The sequence below is a fragment of the Mizuhopecten yessoensis genome, unplaced genomic scaffold, assembly GCF_002113885.1.
Source record: "Mizuhopecten yessoensis strain PY_sf001 unplaced genomic scaffold, ASM211388v2 scaffold10135, whole genome shotgun sequence".
Classification (NCBI taxonomy): Eukaryota; Metazoa; Mollusca; class Bivalvia; order Pectinida; family Pectinidae; genus Mizuhopecten; species Mizuhopecten yessoensis.
In genome coordinates this window covers 689,377-714,718 of record NW_018408396.1, presented here as the reverse complement: position 1 = coordinate 714,718, position 25,342 = coordinate 689,377, and the positions used below count along the sequence as shown (strand labels likewise).

Here is a 25,342-nt window from a genome sequence, read left to right as displayed (position 1 = left end):
AGAGAGAGAGAGAGAGAGAGAGAGAGAGAGAGAGAGAGAGCAAAAGAGCTTTTACAGAAATAGAAAATGAGGGTTGAGGGGAGGGGGGCTGAGAAGACACCAAGCGGTCAAAGTGACGAAGATGTTGAGTCCATGTGTGTCCATTTATTAGTGCAACTGTTTATTTAACCTAAAACATAGTAATAATTTTAATTTCAACAGTAAAGTGTCAGGAAGTTACATTTCTCTCTTTTAATCAAAAACTAACAGAAGTAAACTATACACATATATTCTATCCTTTTTGGGTTTGTCAGGGATTGGGAGTGATTTCTAATAATTTTTTCCATTTCTTCCAAGATTTTTCCATTTTTTGATAGAGTTTGTTGCAAGCATCTTGATCTATAGATATACTGTTTCATTATTAGTAGTATAAGGTTATCAGTTGTATAGTAAGTACTTTTATAGTTAGGCATGCCAAAAATGAAAGTTTCCTTATCAAATAATGAGTCTAATAAAAATTCAAAGTTCGGAAGAAATGACTGTACTTTTTCACACTCCCATAGCATATGAACTATCGTTTCTATTTCTGTTTTACAAAAAGGAGTATGGAGTTTCTACCAATCCTATCTTAAATATAAGCGAATTGGTTGTTAAAATGTGATAATTTATTCTATATTGTAACCAGTGTAACTTAGAATTTTTCGAAACTTGAAAGGGTGTTTTATATATGCAATTCCATGTTTCATCATCTAGATTAAATATTTCATTCCACTTTATTTTACCTATTGCTGTGATATTATTTTTGCAGAGTATGTTGTAGAAGTCCGTTGACCCTTTAATATTTTTAAAAAAAATCTCAAGATTAAGTGGAATAAAATGATAACTAAAAACATCATTAACTATTTCCTGTCGACGGAAATTTAGCTTGATTCTTTAGTTGCTTTTCGAAAACAATTTCAAGTAATAATAATATATATGATCTGTTAACAAGGTATGAAGCATGTAGTATTTGTACTTCATTTTACGTCAGACATTAATTGGCTAAAGCATATTGATATAAAACGTATTTTATACACAATTTAAACTAAGTTCAAATGATGTACGAAACCTTCACAATCTGCATCAACTGGTACTTCAGTCCTTCTGGCTGTGACAATCAGGAAATTGAGTTTAATACACGGAATTCAATCAGTTTAACAAGCTCTATTTGGGAGATTTACAAATATTACCGTAGAACCAAACGAGCGCTGATGAGTGTAATTGTATGTAGTGTATATTTAATTCGCAGCACAGAACTCGCGTCAGCTGCCGCTCCAAACCTTTTGCAGCGTCTTCACATCTCATCAATGCTCGGAGTCCTGTAATCAGGGGTGGGAGACAGATACTTTGGCTTTTCATGGTGTTAGGAAGTTAACAGTACTGACACTGATTTGAAGAGAAAGTGTGGAAAGGGTTGTTCCCGTCCGAGGAAGGTTACCATTAAAGAAGTGCGGTAATTGATACTGGGGTCCGGACCAATTCTGGCCATCATCCACACGATGTGTAACTCGGAACGACAACCAATAGTAAGGCTGAACGCTATCTAAGCTCCTGGACTCCTCTGGCATCAAAATGTACCAATCTTCTAAATGACAACGTGATAATTACGTATAATTTAGGCGACGGGGCAGGAAACACGCACCGATTACAGCAAGCAAGGCTCCCCGATAGCTCCAACACAAAAAAGAACTATCATCATGTCACGGTGAAATATTGTGTTTGACAGAGTCGTCAGTTGGTGAAAATTACACTTCCTCTGCCATATAGAACACACGGGGAAGGCAGCCTGGGTCAGCTCCATGGAAGTGACACCTAATTTGGGGGACAGACGTTACTACAACGGGGTCGCAATAATACCCATCTCATCACTATTCTCTACTTTGTATTATATTATCAGGTTGCGATGAAATGTCGTTCTCTTCACTCAGATCCCAGCTGAGCTGCATTCCCACCAAAAATAATAGTCCTAGCAATTCACTCATAACCACACACAATTCTTTTGTGGTATCTGTGAGTGTCATTTACATCCTAATTGAATGTTTTAACTAGACCATATTTATATTTTTACGATTCGCTATGGTATAATTGTAAAGATTCTTCATTCATATTCCGAAGAGATATAAACATGCACTACTGGAAAACATATGGATATGAAGCATATTTTTCTTCTCATAATTCGATTTTGTTTAATTTATACAATTTAAAGGTATACAAAACCCATACCGACATTATATATATAAACAGCTATGATGACAAACATTTAAACCTTTCAAACAGACCATGCATAATAATACCATTGATACTTCAACACAACGTATTATATAACCATCTGATGCACGCCTTACATTTAGCATGCTTTGAATGAACAGATATATCTAGAATCTGGCCTCAGATGTTAAGGACTTGACTATACACGATCTCGTGATCGTCTGCATGGCTGATTTAAACAGCATATCATGTGATTGTGCTCTCATTGATTTCATTTTTTGTTTTTAGATTTTATCCTAATTGTTACTTATTTTTACAAATTGAAAAAAAATAATAAAAAAAAAAAATCTGTATACTTTACATATTTAGCTGTTTGGTTTTGACGATACTGCTTTCTTTAATTTGTATGTGTTCAATGTTAGGCTCACATAGATTATTTGACATGTTAAGTAAAACAAAAAATTCGTTTAAAAATTATTCATAAACTTATCATTCGATGATAATGGAATTATATATTCACTTGATCAAGATAACTATGTAATGATTCTATTGATCCGTTTACTCTGTGATCATATAAAATAAATATCAGTAACATTTTAATTTAACATGTAATATTTAAAATAAAACTAGAAAGTTATTTTATAAAACTAAATTCCAGAAATCAAGTTATATATTTTTCGATAGCTGTTTATATTTACCTTGTTTTTAATGTAAATACATATATATATATATTTTTTATAAAGTTTTCTTTTTCGCACAAAACGAAGTACAATTAGTTATGTTGTTTATTGAAAGGAGGTAAACAACCTTCCGATTATTAGTTTATTGTAATTCAAAGTATATTTCAATTAGTAACAATATATTGTAATTTATTGTAATTATAAATATATTGCAGTTTTCTGAAATACTATTTTTATATCTTACTTTATTTAGTCAAAAACAAGTTATATTTAATAATTAAAGCATGACGAGCTCGAAATCAGGCTGTTTATTTCATTTTTGTATGAACAAGGCATAAACACTCGTCCTTTTTCGTAGTTATTTTGAATATTCGAACAAATCTATTGTTCTTATAATGCATGCTGTTCAACTTTCTCTTGTCACAACACCTTTTATATATGTAAACAATGGAGGGAAGTGAAGACAATGACGGATCCCTGACGCATGTAAACTGTTTACCCGTTGCGCAATTGTCTTACAGCTTTGATAGCATTATACACATGTGTCAGAGCTTTGTCGTTCTAAGGGCACGTTGTGTTAATATTACCCTCCTCGCTTCCCATTGTAATTTACACTTCGGTATCAGCCGACATATAACATTATACGTTTTAGTGTTGGGAGAATACCCCGGGATAATTGTTACATTTTGTTTAAAACATTTTATTAGACTGTATTCTAACTCTCCGGTATCGTCATGAGTCCTTTACAACCTCTCAACAGGAACGCACGTGAAGCCTTGGTGCGCGTCAGATGGCTCGCCCGAGGACACCTCTATACTACCCACTTCTTCTTCATCGATGGCTCCATCACCATTGAAATGATAATGTTAAATACACAGACGTCGACGGTGGAGAATTATACGGTTAAAGTAGACACTACTTTGAACGTTCTCACGAGTAAAAAGCTAATATCTTGGAGCGTGTATCCTTTGCAAATCAAAAGGGTTTGTGATTTTTTTCTATCACATAAAACCTACTCAGTGATTTAACAAGAATAATCTAGTCTCTAGAGAACTCTTGATCACTATTCCGTGCTGTCCCGGATTTCCAGAAATGTCCGGACCCGGATACGCCACACGAAGCTTAGTCTCTGCCCGGGTCTTTGGACAAATCCGTACTAAATCGGTAGATTTACAATCCTTCGCCTTAGGGAGGATATGAAACGGTGAGCTCACGATGAGCGGGGTTATGTTTTAAAATAAGGAACTTGTAGTATCAATGAAAGAAATTGGAAGCCGTGCCCTGGGATGTCCCTAGACATCCTGTTATCGGATAGCCTCTTAGTTGAACCAAAATTAAAATCAGATGTGTGGAGTTAAACACAGGATCTTCTTTATACACTATCAAAATTCCTATAGCTTTCACAAATAACCAGAAGTAGTTTACACAAAAGCTTAAGAAAATAAATGTAAAAAGCGAAGAAGGATGTAGTGAGGGTAATGGTATATATTTATCGAGTACTTTAATGTCATAGCAACATGTGTACAATGAAATGTACGCGTTGGTTTACACTGGGGAACAGTATAACCGATAAACAGGAGACGAATGCACGAGAGTATATACATATACACACTAGTTCATATTGATATACATAACACAAATACATAGGTATACTTAATCAAGCTAAACAAATCCGGAATAAAATCATGTATATATTAAAATATGGTTAAACGATGAACGTATCATACACACATGTGTAAATGCACCTTTACACTTTGGTAATAGATAAGTAAGCAAATACATGAATTACATTGCATCATACAGCTGTTAAAATATCTATCTATATGTCAAGTAATGGCTATCAAAATTTCCCGCCATTTATAAAACTCGTTTTTTAAACAAAAAAAATAAAAAAAATATAGAAAGAGTTATTAAACTGTTTTCACTAACGTTTCTTAATTGTGACCAAGACTTCTTCTCTGATATCATGCCGAACATTTTTTTTCATAAATTCTGCTCAAGATCTTATCATACAAAATGAGACAGACTTTTTTCAAAGCCAACCCATTATAGCCACGTATATACTGGTCAAGACAGCAATACTGATCTTTTGTTTGTTAATGTCAATAACATACAGCAATCTGTCACTGAAAGCATGTGTTACAGTAACCTGGCATCTTGACAATGATGCACTCAATCCTTAATGACTTTGTGTTCACCTGGTGTAGCTCTTTTTCCACAGAGATTTATTATATTCAGGCAGATAGCATCTAACATATCTCACAGAGGATCGACCTGAAGACCATGTCTGATAAGTATAACAACAGTTCTGGACTGCATCTAATTGGGGAGTATTGTATCACGATTGGTAATATCTATAAAAAAGCAATCATTTGATTATACAGGAGTATATGTAAAGGTTGTTCACGTGTTCGCCTAATTGTGAAAAATTGTTAAAAATTCCATGACAGTGAATGCCATAGGACTAAGGGATACTGTATTTAAAATCAAAACATGTAGCCGGCGTGTTTAATTAAAAATTTCAGCGAGGAAATAGTAATAACGTCACTAATGACATAACGACGTTTTACGTCTACCACACCTGGGCTGTAGTTAGCGAGTAAGAATAACATCAGAATTGTGATAATAATCCTGAACATAAACCCAAAATGGCGTTAATCTGAAAAGTCATAAAAATGACGTCACTATAAATGATCATAACATGACGCCGTGAGAAGTTTGAGAACTTTTTTCAGAATCATTAGCTGAAGGAGTAAGGCCTCTACTTACATTTGAAGTAGAGTATCAAAGGTGGCCAAATGGATAATCATTTTTAATTAATAGACGACCACAAAATACATTGTTATTTTGATAGGGACAGTCGTCGTATCCTATAAAATGAGAACAATCAAGATACATTTTAAGTCTTGAGTCAAACATATGCTGACTATACGATTTTTAATAAATTAGAACCAATTGATCAACGGTTATCATTTCTGGAAGGTTGACATGGCACTAACTGACATGGATACTAGTGCCTGTCTAGACACAGTTCCATTAAACTTCATTATGCTTATATTGTATCAGAATTAATCATTGATATTTTCCGTATTGTTAAATATAAACTTGAAAATATACCGTCCGCAATTGAAAATAAGAAATAAATAAATAAAAATACATTCAACTTTACATCATTAAAATGATTTGAAATAGAATGCATTGAGTAACAATTAGCAGTGTTCCCTTATATGTAATATATGTAATGTAAATATGTTTGTTTCAGGGATATACATTTTCGCATACATTCCACATGACATATAACTATGAATTATCAGATCTCGCGATATTTTAGTCAAAACACACATGAAAAAGAAATAATCAGAAATTTGGCAAGTGAGTTGTTTGGATAACAAATTACAAATATAAACAAACAAGATATTCAAGAAAATTAATTGACTTTGTGACGTCATATAAACGTATTAAAATGATGTCAGAGACGTCAGACAATAGAAGATCATCAAGATGGTGTAATTTTGACTTAAGAATGACATTGTTTTTATTTAGAATTTTACAACATAAACGACACTCTTCATCAAGCGATTTAAAATACATAAAATTTACTGTCGTTTTATATGAAATTTATAAAACTCGTCATGACATTTTCAGTTTAGGTTTTAAAAATCTCATATGAACTCGAGACTCATCTAAGATCGTTAAACAGTATGAATTTTCAATATTTGTTGTATATTATTTATCCTACAAAAGACACTATCGACAGCGGGTTTGTGGTCGATACGAAACAGTTCTGTTTATACAAATATGAAGAAGCTTCTGACCAAGGCCACAATGGTGTTATCTTACATCCGAACAGCTACAAGGATACCTGATCCATTTACCTTTTCCCTTAATTAATTTGTTTAAGACCGGAGCCCATCAAACCTCGGCCATTTAATGGTACGATTTGTCATTGCGATGTCCAGAAAATGACGGATCCTCCTTACGCACAAATACAGCGGTTGGGCAATTGACGCCAAATAATAGAATGTGACTGCCCGCAGTGCTTCACTCGCGAAGGGGTCTCAAACGGAATTAGTGATTATTGACTGGAGAATAGAGATTGTAAATTAATTTGCTCACATGCACAAAGGCTTGATAGAAGTACAGACACCTGGTACAATGAGAAGAAAAGGCAGACATTTTGCACCGCCAAACATCCCGCTAGTCGTTTTCTATATAACAAACTAACCGTGTAACGCCAGTCTCGATGTTGTAACAATACTAGCCCCCACTAACATAAGGTAGAAGGGGATAAGGGTTTGAATGTTTCCTTTTTCAGTTGTTGGTTCCGTGATAATTTCTAGGTGGTTTAACAGATAAGTCGCCGATGTGTGCTTCAAATCAACCAGCTGAATGTTATATTAAGTGAGACGTTATGAATGAATTTTCCTGCAATTAAATGGTTTCGATGTAAATGATTAAATAATGGAAAACGACGTGATAAATGATTTGATGTTATAAGAAGAATAAAGTTATGCTATTTGATAAAAAAACAAAATCTTTTCTTTTCAGGGAAAATTAAAATCTCATTGCATAAATAATAGTATAGGAAGAATAAAACACGAGAATATATCAAACAATCCACTCTTTCTAAAGAAACTAGTTTTCACAAACCATTAACTGCATTAGAGTAGTAAATTTGAATTGATATTTTATTAATGCATAAACTTTATTGCAAAACGTTCATATTTGTAATAATGATTTTATCACGTATTTGATTGATAACATTTTAAACGGATCATAGGTCTTTCCTTTGTGTTTAAACATTTAAAACTCTGTTAAAGGTCAGTAGATTAAAGCCTTATCCGTCACTAAGTTTAACTAGTACACGCAGGTTATACGCTATTAAGAGTTACGAGTGGGTTAATTAATTACAAACATAAATCCACTCTTCTGTCATGTGTCTTTTAATGACACATATCCCCTTGGTAAGTCGTGATTTATTCGGATATCAACATTTACAATATAGGCGAATAAGTCGATTAAGTCTTTTAATTCAACTGACTTGTAAACATATACCTGACAGTATGGTAAATCGAAACCCATTCTATGAGACTCACTAAACACAAACTTAATTCCGTGTAATCAATCCAGTATTTAATATTAATGAAAACTTGAGTTTGTTAAAAAAAACAAATATGTCAATCAGCAATTACATAATTATGATGACGAAAAACTACATGTTCACTTAACATATGCTTAGATAAGCATTATATTAAGTCGACACTTCGATTACATTGATAACAGTAATCGTTCGTTAGATAATTATTATAACGCATATACTTTAAGTGACATTATATATCTGTTATTTTAGGACAATGGTAATTTTCATAATGCTGTTAAAATGAGGAAACTGTCCATTAAACAGGGCCGCTAGATTCTTTTCTCAACTTGAAATGACATATTTTAATCAAAGGAAAATCCTCTGTCAAAAATCAAAATTGTCTAATGTATGTGGTCAATGTATTTGAAATTGACGAAATAACTCAAAAGATATCTCTTGCAAACACAAAAATGCAAAATATAAGACGTTTAGATTAAAATATAGATTGAAGCTGGTTCCCCTATATGCATGAGGCATGACAATAAAATTAATTTCCTCACTTGTTAAACGATGATGAATATGTATAATTCCGAATTGCATCCATTTCAGGTAAAAACACCGAAAATGAATGTCTAAAGATAGCAATGGATAGCTTCCAAAAGTAGTTCAGAAGGATATTCCAGGTTAACGCAAAGTGAGTTTGGCATTTTCAGATCACGTTTGAGCATATAAACCAATCCCGGCCTCGTCATATAGAGGACAGCACATTTCGGAGTTAGATATATATCAGTGTTGAAAGATATTCCATTTACCAATAAATATTCTCCATTGATAGAAATGTAGATCATACCTACAAAAGTGTATCACCTGTAGAAACCGGCCACTCAGTAATTCGTAAAACAATAAGCTCTACGAAGCTATTGTTGTACTTTTAGTCCAGCAGTAAAACAGGTTTCTTTGTTTGGCTTTCTTTAGTCACATATACTAATGGTATAAATATGTGTTCCGTTCTTCGTATTTCTAGAGAGTAATTTACGATATATAAAGACTGACAATAGCCGCCTCGCAGTATTTCAGCAGATTCTGTATCTTTCTTATGTAGACTTCGTTTATATTATTTATAAAACAGGTTACACTTCAAATAAGGCTATACAAAACAAGGTGTTGACTGTTGTTTTGGCTCTGATACTTACAAATTTGTAACAAATCTTTTAACTGATTAGTGTTACTTATTTGTCATAAATGTTCTATTTGATTTTTGTAATATAAAAATAAACAAAATCCTTTAAATATTGTGTGCAATTTAATTTCGAAAATTAAATCAGTTTGCTTTTCCAAAATTAACATTCACAACTGTTATATTCTATTCCATAAATATATGGTCTAATGAACAGAAAAAATAGGATATTCGTTTAATAGTTTTCTGTAAAAAACAAACCTATTAAGAGAATGTTTTGGAATATGTATGTCATCGCGAATAGCAGAGCTTAACAATTTCGTTCGAGAGTCATTTTAAAGACTTGTTGAAGGAATGACGACATTGATTGATTATGACGTCAGATTCACACAAGGCCAATTGAAAAATAGACAAAGTACATTGGCATTAGTCACATACTTTAAACATATGTGATGGTGAGATAAATATAAATTCTGTTTCATCAATAAATGTCCTCGTTTTCTCACAGCTATCTACTGTGTCCATTAATCGTGTATATTTTGTTTCAGCTGCATTTTATTATCAAAAGATTTAAACATTATGTCGACATTGGTGATCCATTTAATTGAATTAATCTTAATTGCAAGCATTATAGAACCACGGGTTGTTTGGGTGTAGTGTTTTGTCGTTCATATCATGTTTGTTCATGCGGCGTTTTTATTTTCATGCTTGCTGTGTATAACCAATATGATAACGGACCCGCCTTCTATGCACAATTTATATACTCTCGTGGCAGGCTATCGACGCTTCGTAAATGAATCCATTATTCTCCAATTTGTAGCTATACTGAGTGTATGTGTACTTGCACTAGATGGCATAAGTACCTCAATAGGGCCGAGCATTAGCAATCACCAACGGCTCGTACATTGTCTCTCCCGAATCTGATATTGATGCATGTATAATGGGGTGTTCATCCTTTACTATTTTTAAGATAGCTTTTTTTACATAGATATGTTAATACCAATACGAAACATTATATATAATGCATTGGAAATGCATGAACTGGAGGTCAAGCTATGAATAAGTACGACAAGCTGATATCTTAACATGAGAAAGTATTGTGGAAAAATCAAATGATTTTTGAAGCAAAGTTTGCATTCATATTTCACCTTAGGAAATAAAAGTTAAAATGTGTATAGTATGAAATGTTGTGGGTTTTAACTATAAAATAGCGAGAGAAAAAATGAAAGAGGATATAAAAAATAAGACAAAATTTAAATATAAAAGGTTTTTTTTCTTTTGTTTTTCTCTTCATTTCATTAGACTTGTCTATTTAAAGGTTCAAGTAAACAATAACTAAAAATGAGAAAGATTGAAGTACATGTCTAAACTTTTTGTAAGCCGATGCAGAAAGCCAATGTGAACAAGTTTACTGCGCTATGTGGTCATTTCATCCATTTAGGACTCATTAGCAGTACTATAGGTCGAACGAATGGAAATCCATGATCAAGGTGTTCTTAAATTTATAAAGACTTATTGCAACTTTTTGCTCGGACAGATAATTATTCTTAAATAGTTGATGAGATTAAAGTTATTTTTAATATCAAAAAGCTAATGTTTGATAGATGGTCGTTTGGCACAATCATGTGACAAAAGTATTTTGTACACACAGAGTTTACGATTGATGACTCTAACAAATGCGTTTTATGGGGTCAACATATTTTACAAACAGTTAAATATATCGATAAAAAAAGTATTTGACTGTGCAAATAAACAATACATAGGACCAACATGAAATGACAAATATGGAATTTCATTTCTTGATTTTTTCAAACCGATTATGTACCGAACAATTTATATATATAACTATTACAGTCCATAATTATAGAATGCAGAAAGGATGATAAGATGCTTTAGTATCATCATTGTTTGTGAATTTTCCAGACGCTTTGATATGTGTAAGAGAAATTAAAAAAAAATACAATAAAGACATAGTCCGTGCATTGTGTATGTTCAAAACGTTACCTGCCATACGAACGTTGACAATTATTTTATCTAGCGAGAATTTGCTTCGATTTTGATTTCAGATTTTTTTAGATTTAATTTTAAACAGATTTTAATCAAATCTAGCCTGTCACCAATATTTTACAGGAGCTAGAATTTACACGCTAAAATAGGAAATTGAAACATATTAATACAAAATAAAAAACCAAATTATCTGTTTAATTTGTTTTCTTTTTATTCTCAATTAAAATTAACGAGGACGTAACAGTTCGATTTCTCCATGCATACACCTAAATAACTGTAAACCACATAGTGCAAAAATCACATGACAAACATATATATAGGTAACACAGAGTCAGCACTTTTCAATGAAAATGCTTACATGATATTTATGACATTGTGACAATTACTTCCTCCACGAAATAAAATTTAATACAGATTTAATATTTCGCCAGCAGAACAAAGACAACTGATGAATCAATATATCGCATCTAATTATATATTTACCTATATCGAGATAGTTTGTCTCACTCATATATCATGTCAACTTCTTTCTTTTTGTCACATTGTCTTTGTCACATTGTCTGTGTCACATTGTCTTTACCATTGTTCGACAAATATGATTGAATGGTATATATACAACAACACAAGTATAAATAAGACATTTACAAAATATTTTTGTAAACAAATGAAATGTTGAAAACCGTAACCTGTTTTTAACAATTCCAACTAGTCCTGATGTCCGGATAAATAAAAGTATATACACATACGTCGGAGTAGCGGACAAACAGCAGACAGTAAGCACGGATACATGGCAAGAACTCTCCTTCCGCTTCCGGTATTGAATATTCATGACGTCATACATGTGCCTTTGTTATGTAAAGTAAAACTGAAACATTGATGACGCGATTTGTTTATGATGGAGATGGCATTTGAGGATGTCCATGAGAAGATAAGGGTGAACTATTGCTACTTCTAGAATCGTCTAAATCCAAATCATCATCGTCATCATCATCAATGTCTATTTTGTCATCTTCATCGAATGAAGCGAGCGAGCCTGGCGTCGGCGATGACGAATCTAGCCGACTCAGTTTATCACCAGACATCTGACGCTGTTGGAGTCTGGAATATATAAAAGAATATTTGTTATTAAAATGTGATAAAATGTGCAAAATAGATTTCATATTTTAAAAACAAAAATATATAGATATTAATGTTAACCCCTGTTTAAAAACATTAATTATGTGTGCCCATGAACAATCGTCCCAATACATTTTTTTTTAAATTTTTATTTATAAATATATCATATATGATATAACACCTAAATCTGCATACATGACAAAGGTTTTATTTCGATATATTTCAGAGATAATGATTGATTTTCTTTTGGATCAATATGTTATTATTTAAGTAGTGACAGAAAAATAAATCTAAGTTGTAGTTGGTATAGCATTTACCTTTCAACATGATCTATTTTTTGACATTTTACATTGGTATTTCCAAACCGACATTTAAATCAGGCGAGACAAATAATTGAATTTAACATGTTAGTTATGCTGATCAACAGCTTAATATATCGCATTGTGAATATATCGACAAATAAGCGATTTATTAAATTTAAATTATATGCTTGTTTGCATAATTCCCATTCGCCTATCTGCGTTACCCACTTATGCTTATATTGAGGCTTTGTTGAATCAGAAACGTATTGATTTCAACGCTAGAATAAGAACCCATTCATTCGGAGTTAACGTGATTACTATGCATAGCATTTTTATACAAAATGTACTTGATAGGTGTTTTCTTACACTCTATGACACTTGAGTTAAGCGGAAATCAACACCGTATATAGTTTGGTTGTTTAAACTGAATAACACAATGTTACTTAAACATTTACTCTGAATGAACCTTGCCCTGAGGCAGATTGATGTCAAAATCGTTGGGTCGAGAGTGACAACTCTATATCTTTATTTTTTTATCTCAGGATTTTCCTTTTTATTAATTAGTTGGATTAGTTTACTATCTCTCCTCCGAGAGAAGCCTTGCTATGTGTCACACAGAGGGAGGCCAATTCATGGCGTTAGGAGGGAAAATCAAAACTGCGTCCCGCTGTATTGCTCTTGGCAGACATTTGCAATTTGTGACAACCGGAAGTTCTGACGACTCCGCCGCACAGTCAAACAGTTATTCTGACACATTGACAAACAAATACAAATTTCCTGCTCAATCGACTCCTCCGGAGAGCTTTCTTTCATACAATAGGTCGCCGGGACCTGGCATGGCCTGGTATCAGTATTTCTAATAGATAACCCACAGAATCTGGCATGTTTGTTTATATGTTGCTAACGATTGTACTCAATTACTTGTTGATTTTATTTTCTATGTATACGGTACTTTGCATGTAATTGAAAGCATTAATTGTTTAGAAGTAGCATGTCATTGTGAAAGCATACGATTAAATGTGTTATTAACAAAAATTGTTAAATTTGCATTGAACTGTATATACAGGTAGAAAAATGAGCAGGTGTAACATTTTGTTCCTCTTGATATTATTATAATTATATTGATCATAAATATTGTAGGTTTCTTGGCTTTGTTTTACAAGTATGTTGTTTTCTTTATATGAATATATACATCACTATCTTTATATTACTGTTTTAAATGTTGCACTTCGCATCCGCTAAAACATACGATTACTAAAAAATGTTGATCAAGATTTATGTTAAATAGATATCTATTTCGAGTATTTTCTCATAAATAAACATTACTAATTCAGTAACACCATGCATGTTACGCCTCAGTAATAGTCTAAAACTTTACTTTATTGTATCTAAATTTTGAAACTTAATGGCGTTATTGAAAATCATTAATTCGAAGCGAAAAAACGATGTTCAAAAGGGAAGCAATATATATATGGAACAATACTGTTTAATCATCAGGTTTCAGTTCGTTATTGTTTTGATTTGTTTTTGTATTTGTTATTATTTTTACAAAGAAATAGAACTTTGAAAAACCCAACTAAATTGTGAAATATTTAATTAACGTCTTTTGCGATACCTCTTTTTTTTAATTTTTATTATGATAATCTTATGAATTTTTAAATAACGATTGTATTGGTGATATTTAAGCAATAGTATTTTTATTACATGGCAAAAATGAATATTCCAAGCATTTCATTTTCCCTTTACAATACCTCGAAATATATTATTACATCGGAGGTATGCATAAAAGTTATTCAATCACAAGTTTGAATAATATTTATTCCCGATAAACAGAATTCAAAGTCATATACATGTTTATTCGATATAAACATAGTTTTATGTGAAGTACAACGGTGTTTTTTTAAAGTGAAGGATGCTGTTTTTGTGAAACAAAATAATTTGACAATGTAACAATCGTAGAACAATTTCTCCTTATCGAACAAAATATCAAACAAAATAGCGTTTGTGATGCCATATTGACAGCATGTTGATCCGAGATGACATCAACATAGATCTGATAAGTTGTATATAATCTCCTGACACCCGTAATATGTTCTACGAGAACAGACACAGATAACTGGACACAGATTACTAGACAGCGTACTGTTTGCTTAAGACACGATATCATTTTACAAGTATTGACGCGATCTCAATTGATCCCTATTATACATTTCAATTTCATATCAAGAAGATCTTCAGACAAATACATGGGCAATAGATATGTCTGTCGTATGAATTCATTGACTGGTAGTACATGTGTGTAGAATAAATTGAACCATTATGAAAATTTGTTAAGTCGTCATATTGTGCTTCGTGCCAGATTTATTTACTCGTGTCACTAGAAAATTAGGGTCTAACACAACATCATCTTTACAAAGTCATACCAAATCGACGACAACCGCTCCTTTGCTTTCAACCGTTAAGGATACTTAAGTTTTTAAGGTACAATGTCTGTCGCGGACAAGTCCTGTTGACGATGGCGGTTGAAATGCTACGACTTTGTCGTGCATTGGACTTATGTATTGACACAAGACCACGTCTTTGGTGAGCGACACAAGACAGTCCTGTCCTCACCTTGTTGACTCCCTCCCAATGATGTACTCTAAATCAGAACCTTCTGTTCAATACTCTAAATCAGAGTGTCAATGTCAAAATCTTTCTTTTTATTCTTAAAGAAATTTTAACTAATTTAATACTTTGCACAGATAACAATATCAATGTAAGATGAAAGGACGTGTTTAACAGTTTATTTTCGTTACCGACACTGTAATGTGAAAACACATTTAAATGTTTTATTTTGTTAGTCTAAAATGAATAACATCGATACGATTTGTATTTGTTTAAAAATCAACGAAACAAATCAAATTCAATCTACAATAAAAGATCGTATTTAGTAATTTAACTTCAGGTTTTAATCTTCTGTTTTTCTCTTTTAATCTGATCAGTAATTTCGTATGATATCGTTTATTAAGATAAATTCGTCAATACTTTTTTGAAAGCGGTATGAACAAATTGGAATCAAATGTACCAATCATCGTCAGTAACTTATGAATACAAACTGAGCACAACCGGAGAAACGTTATATCAACACCGTTTATCACTCGAAGAATCAAGAGTATGGTAGATCTGATTAAATGTTGTAATTTAGCACCTGTCAAAATAGACTGTCAGATAGCACTAGTCCGATATCGTCATTAATCTGTTCTGAGGTTTTGTGTTTAGTGCAATACGCGGACGTCAAGCCTTTGACCAAGGCCAGTGTCGTGATATCTGTACATATATTGACACGGATATATTGCATTTTAGTGACTATTAAAATACTTGCTAAAGCCTTTCTAACGATAAAACTTGTAAATAGCAATCGTCTACGTGACAGTTTGGACATTTATAATCTCTATCAATGAACAAAATTTAGTTTTATCAAAAGGTGTTATTGATACTCTTAAAATCACCTAGACCAAATATAATTTATATTGCTCTACAACAGAGTGGGTAGCTAAAAGTGTAGAGGTTAAACAACTTTTGAAAAAGATGACTTATTTTGATGAAATTTAATTGAATTTCAGTGTGATATGTTTAATTCAGTTTCTGTTATAGGTTGGTATTTCATACATGGTAAGATTTGGAATTCTTCATTTTCTATATTTTCGTAATCTGACAGAAACCTAGGACTAATAACTTCTGAGAAAGAAAGTTCCACCATTTTTCTATTGTACGTAGGACTTAACAAGTAAGTTTCCAGTTAAAGGTATGCTATTTCTTTTTTTGTTCCTTCAAAACAATTTAAGGTTGTGGGTCACTTAAAGAAATTTTAAATGAATTTTCATTAACGTTACAAAACAAATTACCAACATAACAAATATCATGACCGATATCACAGTTTGGAAGCTTCTTGTTTCATATTAGTGAGGTCTCGAGATTGAACTCCCGTGGCGAATACGCTTTTGTGACAAAGGAACCTTGTGATAAATATATTTATTTCGCATTTAGTAAATTAGCAAGTAACTTCAGGTCAGAAAATACCGAACAAATTAATTGGGAATTATTCTTCGTTAGAGATAGACAGAATGATTAAACTCTCTACCTCAACAGTGAAGTATAAAATGTTAACTCCACGACTAAAAATTATATTTCCCCGCTAAATTAAAACATTATTTAGTATTATTTTATATATAAAAAATGATGATTTTAATAATGATTAAGTAATTATTAATAATACAACACATAATTTATGTAAATTTGTTCATATTATTATATTACGTGAACTAAATTATATACGATATTAGCTGTACAGAATAAATAATTTGCAATCGTGTCCTGTACATAAGTTCACGACCAGTAAGCGAATGTTTCTATATCTATAAAATGTGAAACATGTTTGGTTATATAAAGCTAATGGATAAGATATCTACGTGTACGAATTTTAAATAGAAAACTTGTTAAAATCAATAATATTACTTCATCGACAGAATACGCTAGTGTCAGTGACTAAACAGCTTACTGTGATCCGATACGCTATCTCGTAAACACCTCAAACTTTATATAAACAAATGAAACAAAACGCTGCGGCCATTATCCGATAAATCCCAGAGCGCTCCTTGGACCCTTAATTCTGTAATCGCGCAGATATGGAGAATAAGCATTCGGGTGACACAAGGTGATGATCTTCTCTACTTTACCTGGTCAACTGACTGATATTTGGGTTACATAAATAAACGTAAGCTTTAACTTTGTGACTTCGTGATGAAGTTTGTTGGTAGAGTTATGTAACACCGAAGCTGTTATTGCTCTGACCAGATCTGGGATATAGCAACTCTACGGTGGAATGTGGTGACAGCGATTAAGTAAACTATACATCGAACAGGTGCTAACAGTAAACAAGAGAATAATGGAAAGGTGAATGGCTTATCTGTCAAATAGGATGAAGGGCCACACATTAAACCACGAAAACAGGTGTATCTAAAATCGGGTATGAATCCTATCTTTGACGGTAAGTCTTTAGGAAAACTCAATTCTTTCACACCGCCCCTCAAATATTGGACGGAGTTTCCAGGCGCTATATTCTCCTACGTGACCTTTATATAGAAGTTATCTTAGATCTACAAGAATTTTACTTCATAACCGTTCATCTAAGGTATTAATATATCTGCCAATCAATCGGACCCCTTCCATGCTATTATACTGGAGACAAATACGAGTATTACCGGAGCTATATTATTATGACTTAGCAGGGTTTGTCGAAGATAATATTTTTCTCTTCTATTGTTTCTTTCAGGTTTCATTTCTATTCAGCTACACAGTGGATTATATTTTTATATTAAGGAGACAGGTCTCGGTAAGCCACATCGCTTAACACTACAATGGAGTAGTCTTGTCAAATAACTAAGTTGGTTAGCCATCACTGTAAATTGTCGAGAAAAAATAAATGAACTTGTCAACGCTCATACTTATCTATAAGAATATAGAACTTGGTTAAATAAAGTAGCATTATTTCTGTGGCAGTGAAACATCTTACTGTGATATTGGGTAACCTGTTTAACTTTTAATTTCAATTACTAAGAGAAATGATTAAATTTAGTGAAAGTGGAATTTAAAAATACAAGTTTAGCCCATTTGTTAAATTATATATTAAATTGATATTCATATTTTCAGTATTAGGTTTGTGATGTCGTTGGCAATGGACATGTAGGAGATATATGGATGTATTTCTTAGTCATAATTCAGGTAATATTTTGCTATATCTATTTCACTTTAAAGGTGATAAATGCATGCAATAAATAGATCTATATTGATTGTGATAGAGAGCCTAGGAGGAATGCGCAGGGACGTTCCTTTTATTATTTCATTTTAGCTGTTCAACACAATACGCCCATGGTAGTTTCTTTAACTAGTGAAGTGTCAGGTCATTTGTTATAAATGTGGTGAGACTATATATACATGTATTGTTACACTAAATACTATTGCAACATCTACTCGGCATCTACCTCGCCTATGTTGATGGCCCACGTAGAGCATTTGTGTCTATAACAGTGGATTCTCACTATGACTTTGTCACCCTCGTTCATTTGAAGAAAATAATTGATCGTCCCAGTAGGTCTAATGAAGCCTACCCAGAGGCATTGAGCTATGAATAAGATTAGGAACGGTTATTTGGTCAAGAGACCACGTACAGTGGACATTACATGGTCAATATTTAAAGTGCTAACTGCTTGACCATGGCTTGTCACAATTAGAGTGGTACCGTTACAACTTACTTACATCCATACATTAAACATTTAAATCCGTTTGCTTCTTGAAAGCAAATACTATTAGACGCCCCTAGTGTTGTAATGTATTCAGTGTGGTATTCCTATCAAATATAAACGAATAACGTACATTGTTGATGTTGATTTCCTTCTCGTTAGGGGACGGTAAGCAAATGAACATTTGTATACAAATTAGTGATTGTTTACATTTATAAGTATTTAGGTTTTGTTTATTGTGCTTTTAACCACAGGAAATACGCTTCCGTGCTAATTGAATCAGTTTCTTTAAAAACTTCACGGTGGATTAAAGGAGTCCTGAGCCTTACGTAAGACATATGTTTACTTATCCTATTATGTTATAAATGTATGCAATTTCAATGCGAAGTAAATGTGTATTTAAAACTGATGATTACGTTAGCCAGTTAATTCAGTTTATTAGTATGTACTATATTGCAATCACATTTACATACCTTTTGGAGTAATCTTACGTTATTATTTCAAAATTAAATATTTGAAAAACAAAGAAAAATAGAGATGACAACAAAATGTTCACTTTTATAAAAAAAAAAAGCGTTAAAGTCAATTAAAGTTAAACTTGATAATTAATGATTTCCGCTAAAAATTCAGATAATTAATGGATTGTTTAATTACGTGAATACAGTTGCCATAACGTTCATTAGCACTCTACGTTTTTATTTACTGTCATCCAAAGGTTGTTAGCTTAGAGTAACAAATATTGCGGTAGGCGAGTTTACAATGTTTGAAAATATTTTCAGAACGTGTTTCGCCTGAGGATGCTATCTGTATCACTCTTAACATCTTATTCAAGTATAATAGAGAGGTGCCGACAAGTATGTCGACAGTAAACTCACAAACTACCTGACAACTTCTGACAAATCACTGGCCTCAAGGCCTATGTTAGCCATTGTGATCGTATGTACCCGACAGATTTAACAACTTTCTATAATAGAGTGTAAAGACATAAATTTATAGGCAACTTGTTTTGAAGTTAAACATTACGAAATATATTATAAATTGTATCGTTCTTATTATAAGGAGTTAAATTTTGATTTAAGGCTTAGATTTGAATATATTACTGACTAATTTTATGTGAAGGATACACAATTGTTTTGCATGCAAATGTTATTAGAATGCAATTATACCCTGGTTATAATGTAAGGATAAAATATTCCAATATTCATATAACTTTTATGATCTAACTAGAGCACTTTTTCTGGTTTAGTCATATTTTTTTCTATTAAATTATTAGAAATATCTTTTTCTGTTTCATAATATTTTGTGATCCAATAAAAAAACATACAAAAATTCAATGAAGTATATATATATTCATATATTATTATTACAGAACTGTTCTGTTTCACTGTGTCTTGATAAAGGAGCGGATCCCTCCAAATATTTGACAACCTATACTGTTGGAATTAATGCTTTGCCCCATATATTCATATATATATATATTTATATTCAATTACCCCATAACTTGGTACAGGTATTTATAATTTGGTTTTAATACAATGCATATTTTTCATTTACAATTTCGTTTTGTTGTTAAAATAATAGAAGATTCATCGCTTCATGAAAAGGACGTTAGAAGAAAAAAAAAAGGCTAAAAACAATTTATGAACTATAACATTATAACAATATTGAACAATCCATTTTTAAAAATAAAATAAAAATGAAGTAGATATATTTCATTTGCTTTTTTTATTACATGATCTTTCTGAATAAAATATATTTTCCCGGCATTCACATTAAATGCTATCAGAACATAAAAATGTATTTGGTAATACAACACTATAAAGTGTCGCACATTTTCCAGATTTCTGCTAATGAGTACTTCAATTTAAGGTGTTACTAGAGATTCCAAGGAAAAAAAAGATTTATACTTAAAATACTAGTAATCAAAGACTAGGAATAATTATGCAAAATCAATCTAAAGCCAACAATGCTCCTCAATATTAATTATTAACTTCGGGAATAATAATTCGCTTTACGAAATTTAAAATTAACCAAATACATGTTATATAAAGTACAACAGAAACGTCTTGATACCCTTTTCATATCTGAATACACATAATTATATATATATATATATTCAACTGCATTTGAAACAACAAGAGATAATATTTACTTTATTGAATACAATTAAATGAATGTTTAACGAACCTGTTTTTGGTTGCAGCTGCTCTGTCCCTTTGTCGCCTATTCTTGAACCAGTTTCCTACTTGTGTTGGTGTCAGCCCTGTAGCTTGAGCCAATTCTCTCTTCTTTGTAGGGTTTGGGTACGGGTCTTGCAGGTACCATTCCCTTAGAAGATTCCTCGTCCGTTCCTTAAAACAATGGGTCTTCTGTTCACCGTCCCAAATTGTCCTCGGCAAAGGGAACTTCTTTCTGACTCTGTATTTGTCTACTGGACCAAGCGGTCTACCCCTCAGCTTCTCTGCCTCTTGGTAGTGGGCCTCCAGCCACATAGCTTGCAGTTTAGCATGAGATTCTTTTGTGAATTTATGATTTTCTAAAATGTGATAAAGGTCCCTAAAGTTTCCAGTATGGAACGATACAAGAGATCGTGCTCTTAGAACAGATTCGTGTTTGTTTAATGCATCACAAGCAGACGGATTTACCGGCAATGACCACAGAAACCGGCCCAGTCTCTCAATGTCCCCACTCTCCTCCAAAGTCTCACAAACCTGTGCAACTTGCTGCGGCGTAAAGTGCAAAGTCGGTAAAGCAAACATCGTGAATAAAACTGTTAAAAATCAACTTTAGAAAATTGTCTTTTAAAAATCTTTAAAAAACATTTTTTTTTGTATATGTAGTCCTTGTACTGTTTAAGCACGACAGGTCTGCTCGTTTGTAGGCTATCCCTACTATAAAGAGCTTGGCGTTGATACCCGTATCTTTGTACACGCGGGCAAATACACTGTCAGGATTCCTTCCAAAGACTCGAGAAGAGGTATAGTCGGTGATGAGTAAACAGCATTAAATGTAAGTGTTTGGGAGGGGCTTGGTCCTATCGAATGTGTCATTTTTTTTATCACATGTGTCTTGTAACAACTATTGTTAGCAAACTTATCGAGCAATCAAAATTCAAAAATGGTTGCAAAATGATTGGGCGATAGCGCTCTCTTCATAGAGTCGTCATAGCGACTATGTCAATCATAGCTCGCGCCTGTCAATCAAAAGGCGGGAACTACAGAACGTAATAGTGATTAAGATGTTCGACTTACGCCCATCTCGCCTTTAATGGGCGTGGCTCTATGTCCGAATGATTCACGCCCGCGAGTATACACAGAGATCACAGGTAAATTGTTCAGGTAAAGTCGTACAGGTAATGATAACTCCCCATGTGGCGAGGTCACGTGATGACAGAGATCATCCCACTTGTTCAAGTAGTAGATTTAGAATTTACCATATCTAAACACACAGAGTCAAGAGAAATCGAATGATTCTGTTCAAATAAAACAGTGCGAGGTAAGAAGGCGGAAATGTAGGATTTATAATTTAAGTATGATCTACCTCATACACCGGCAGAACTTGTTTGCATTGCATACTTAGGAGGTAATTAGTGACGGAAAGAAAAATAAGGCCGATAATTCGATACGGCTGCCAATCTGGTACCGTTTTAAACAGTCTTTTGATGTGGAAACACTTCATATCTTGAGATGTTTCTGAGATTCAGCGTTGAGGTAATGTTACGGCATTTTAAAGAAATGTAAATAAATCTGTTAGCAATACTATGACAGAGAAATAGTCGGATTTGGAAGGGATGAGAAAATATAAATTGACACGGGCAATATTAAACACAGAGTAACTCCATGATGTACAACATCTTATTTCATTCTAGAAAAGTCCGAAATACATTTATTATTGTCATTTCCATAAAACATTTTGTTTATATATCAGCATTGAAGAGAGATAGAAATAAAATGCATTGATAAATAATAATAGTCTCTTTCGCATGCACGCTCATTCTAAATATCATAAATTATTCCTGTATATGTTTTTTCGATTCGGACGAAAAATGTTTCCTTGTATTTTATCAGTAGAACTCTTCACAGTTCAAAGATCAGATTTCAAATAGTTCACATAGTTTTAGTTTTGCGAACAAAAGTAAAACGTCAAAAGTCGCCCGCTTGATTTTAAAGGATATATGGCATGTATTTGTTTCTTGACCACACGTATCGTAGCGTAAACTGACCAGTGATGACGGCTCAATAACGGGACAGGTATCAGTCTATTCATTAGTGCTAATAGTGTTAACGTCTCTTGTGGTCAAACTGTCACCCAGACCGTGGGAAAAGGTGAGTGTTTTATAACAGGTCCTAGTTGTTACTCCGTCGTATCGACAGGGAACTGGCTTATAGCACGGTGGAACGAATCAGCTTAGCTGTCATATATAACGGTATTAAGTATTTTATTTTTCCAAATATATACACACAATATCATAGGGATGGCATAATATGTGTCTGTCGTGTAATATAAACATGAGTATAAAGTAATATAAAAAACCGTAAAGTTTCTTGTAAAAACGTCTAGTTTTTTTTCCATGTATACAACCATGTTCGTAAATAAAAACAACGGTACGTAGGTAATTACATCACATTAAGCGTGATATTATTATATTATTTTCTGATATTTTTTTTATTTTTGAAAGATTTATTGATATTGACATTATTCTAACTTATGTTATTAATGTTTTTCTTTAATAAAGAATAATACATTAAGTTTGGTGAAATACATGAATACTTAAGGCACACATATATTTTGTATAACACAGACAAGACTTTTTCTAGAGTGTCAGAGCCTGCGTACCATCACACACACAATACCGCTACAGATACTATCTGACATGCGTACATGCTCCACATGCTGAAGGAGGACCTGTTACGTATATACAACATGCTGAAGGAGAGAACCGTTACATAGGTGTTATATGTAAGACTGGACGAGATGATATGATTATAATACTTGGTTTCACAATATGACACCCATCAATGTTGTTTGTACGCCTGGTTAAGTGTTCGGCCTGCTGAAGGGGGACGTGGTTACTCTTGATATCCCCCTACCCTCATATCAAGGCCAGGTCTCTCTAGAAAAGCTGTACAGAAGACTAGGAGTGGTTAGATAGTCTGTTTCTCTGATTAAATCAACAGATTGAAACATGATATCTGAGAATTGCAAAAGAAAGGATTCTCCAATATTGCACTGGCTTCCGGTTTCATCTTCTGACTTAGAGTTTATAGCGATGTTCGCCTCATCTGACTTCACATTAAGAGTCGTTTTTGATAAATCTGAATTCAAGTTTAGAACGGCACTCAACTGATAAGAATTCGAATAAAGAGAGGTATCCAACTAACAGAGATCTACATATGTAATTAGGGGTATACAACTCCTCTTAATTCGAGTTTTGGTAAAATTGTTTACGACTCATTATAATTCGAATTCAGAGGGGATATTCGAATCACCTGAGTTCGGAATAAGGGGATTTTACGGTGTTATAGTCTAAATATTGATAATAGGATAATCAATAAGTACAATTTTAAATACTAACAAAATCTGTCATTTAATTGGTAATCTAATCTGTCTTTAAAAAATATGAAACGTTTTTATTGTGATATTTGAAAAAAAAAAGAATTATATATAAAAATTAACACGTATTCTGAATCAAAGTCATTTTATTAATGAAAACAATATGTTTAAATACTATTTTATATGTAGTAACATGATTAATTACTGATTCTGAATCAACTGACATGAAACGTATTTAAGTTGTAAGTGAAACACAACTATGAAGAGATGTAACATGATATATCATGAGCTATTTTTTTCAAATTAGCAATTACGAAGATATTATAAATATTTATTGTTTTAAATAACATTGATGATACCGGTAATTTACTCTGTGTTTTCACTTTGGGTGTGATCCACGCCGAGCACGACAGCTTCAACGTACGCTGGCAGGATAAAATGGAGAGAAAAAATAGTTGACGGTGTTAATTAAATACTGCAAATTATAGCTAATTAAAATGATGAGGGGCGAATTACAGATGTCACTCTCCTCCCTCCCAAGTCTGACAGAAAAACAGGCAACGTGGAATTCGTAATCGCGTGATTGGATAGGAATGGAGAGGTACTGTTACCTAACATTGTGGATAAAGGATTTATCGATTTCCCAATTATATTTCTAACAAATGAAAATGCAGTTGACAGTTTGGGTATCCCTTACCTATTTTTCCTCGCAGGAGACCAATTAGTCCCATATTAAGCTCACTAGCAGCTAGTATGTCACCCATGACACTCCCCTTCCTGTGACGTTTTCCAGTCGGCGCAGACGACAACTGTTTCACGCGCTGTCCACCGCGTGGAGCATCTCTAGGTCAATTATTGTGGCGCGAAAAAATGACAGTTGGCTGATGTTTCTGGCATGAGAACGGACACCGCCATTGCGT

General features: G+C 32.9%; 1 protein-coding gene across 1 annotated transcript; it reads right to left on the bottom strand.

Annotated features, from left to right (window-relative positions):
- Nucleotides 1-11,363: 11,363 nt before the first annotated feature.
- Nucleotides 11,364-21,924, bottom strand: LOC110459610 (homeobox protein SIX6-like). Its single transcript, XM_021511955.1, has 2 exons — nucleotides 21,057-21,924; nucleotides 11,364-12,268 (listed from the first exon to the last, which is right to left on the bottom strand). Exons 1-2 carry the CDS (start codon nucleotides 21,626-21,628, stop codon nucleotides 12,061-12,063), a joined length of 780 nt encoding a protein of 259 aa, XP_021367630.1. The 5' UTR covers nucleotides 21,629-21,924; the 3' UTR covers nucleotides 11,364-12,060.
- Between the last annotated feature and the right edge of the window lie 3,418 nt (nucleotides 21,925-25,342).

Bases quoted from the DNA above. Each gene is read 5' to 3' on its own strand.
- LOC110459610 (XM_021511955.1), bottom strand. From the start codon at position 21,628: ATGTTTGCTTTACCGACTTTGCACTTTACGCCGCAGCAAGTTGCACAG. The intron at 12,269-21,056 runs GTTCGTTAAACA...TATATATTCCAG, and splicing joins GCAGCTGCAACCAAAAACAG to ACTCCAACAGCGTCAGATGT.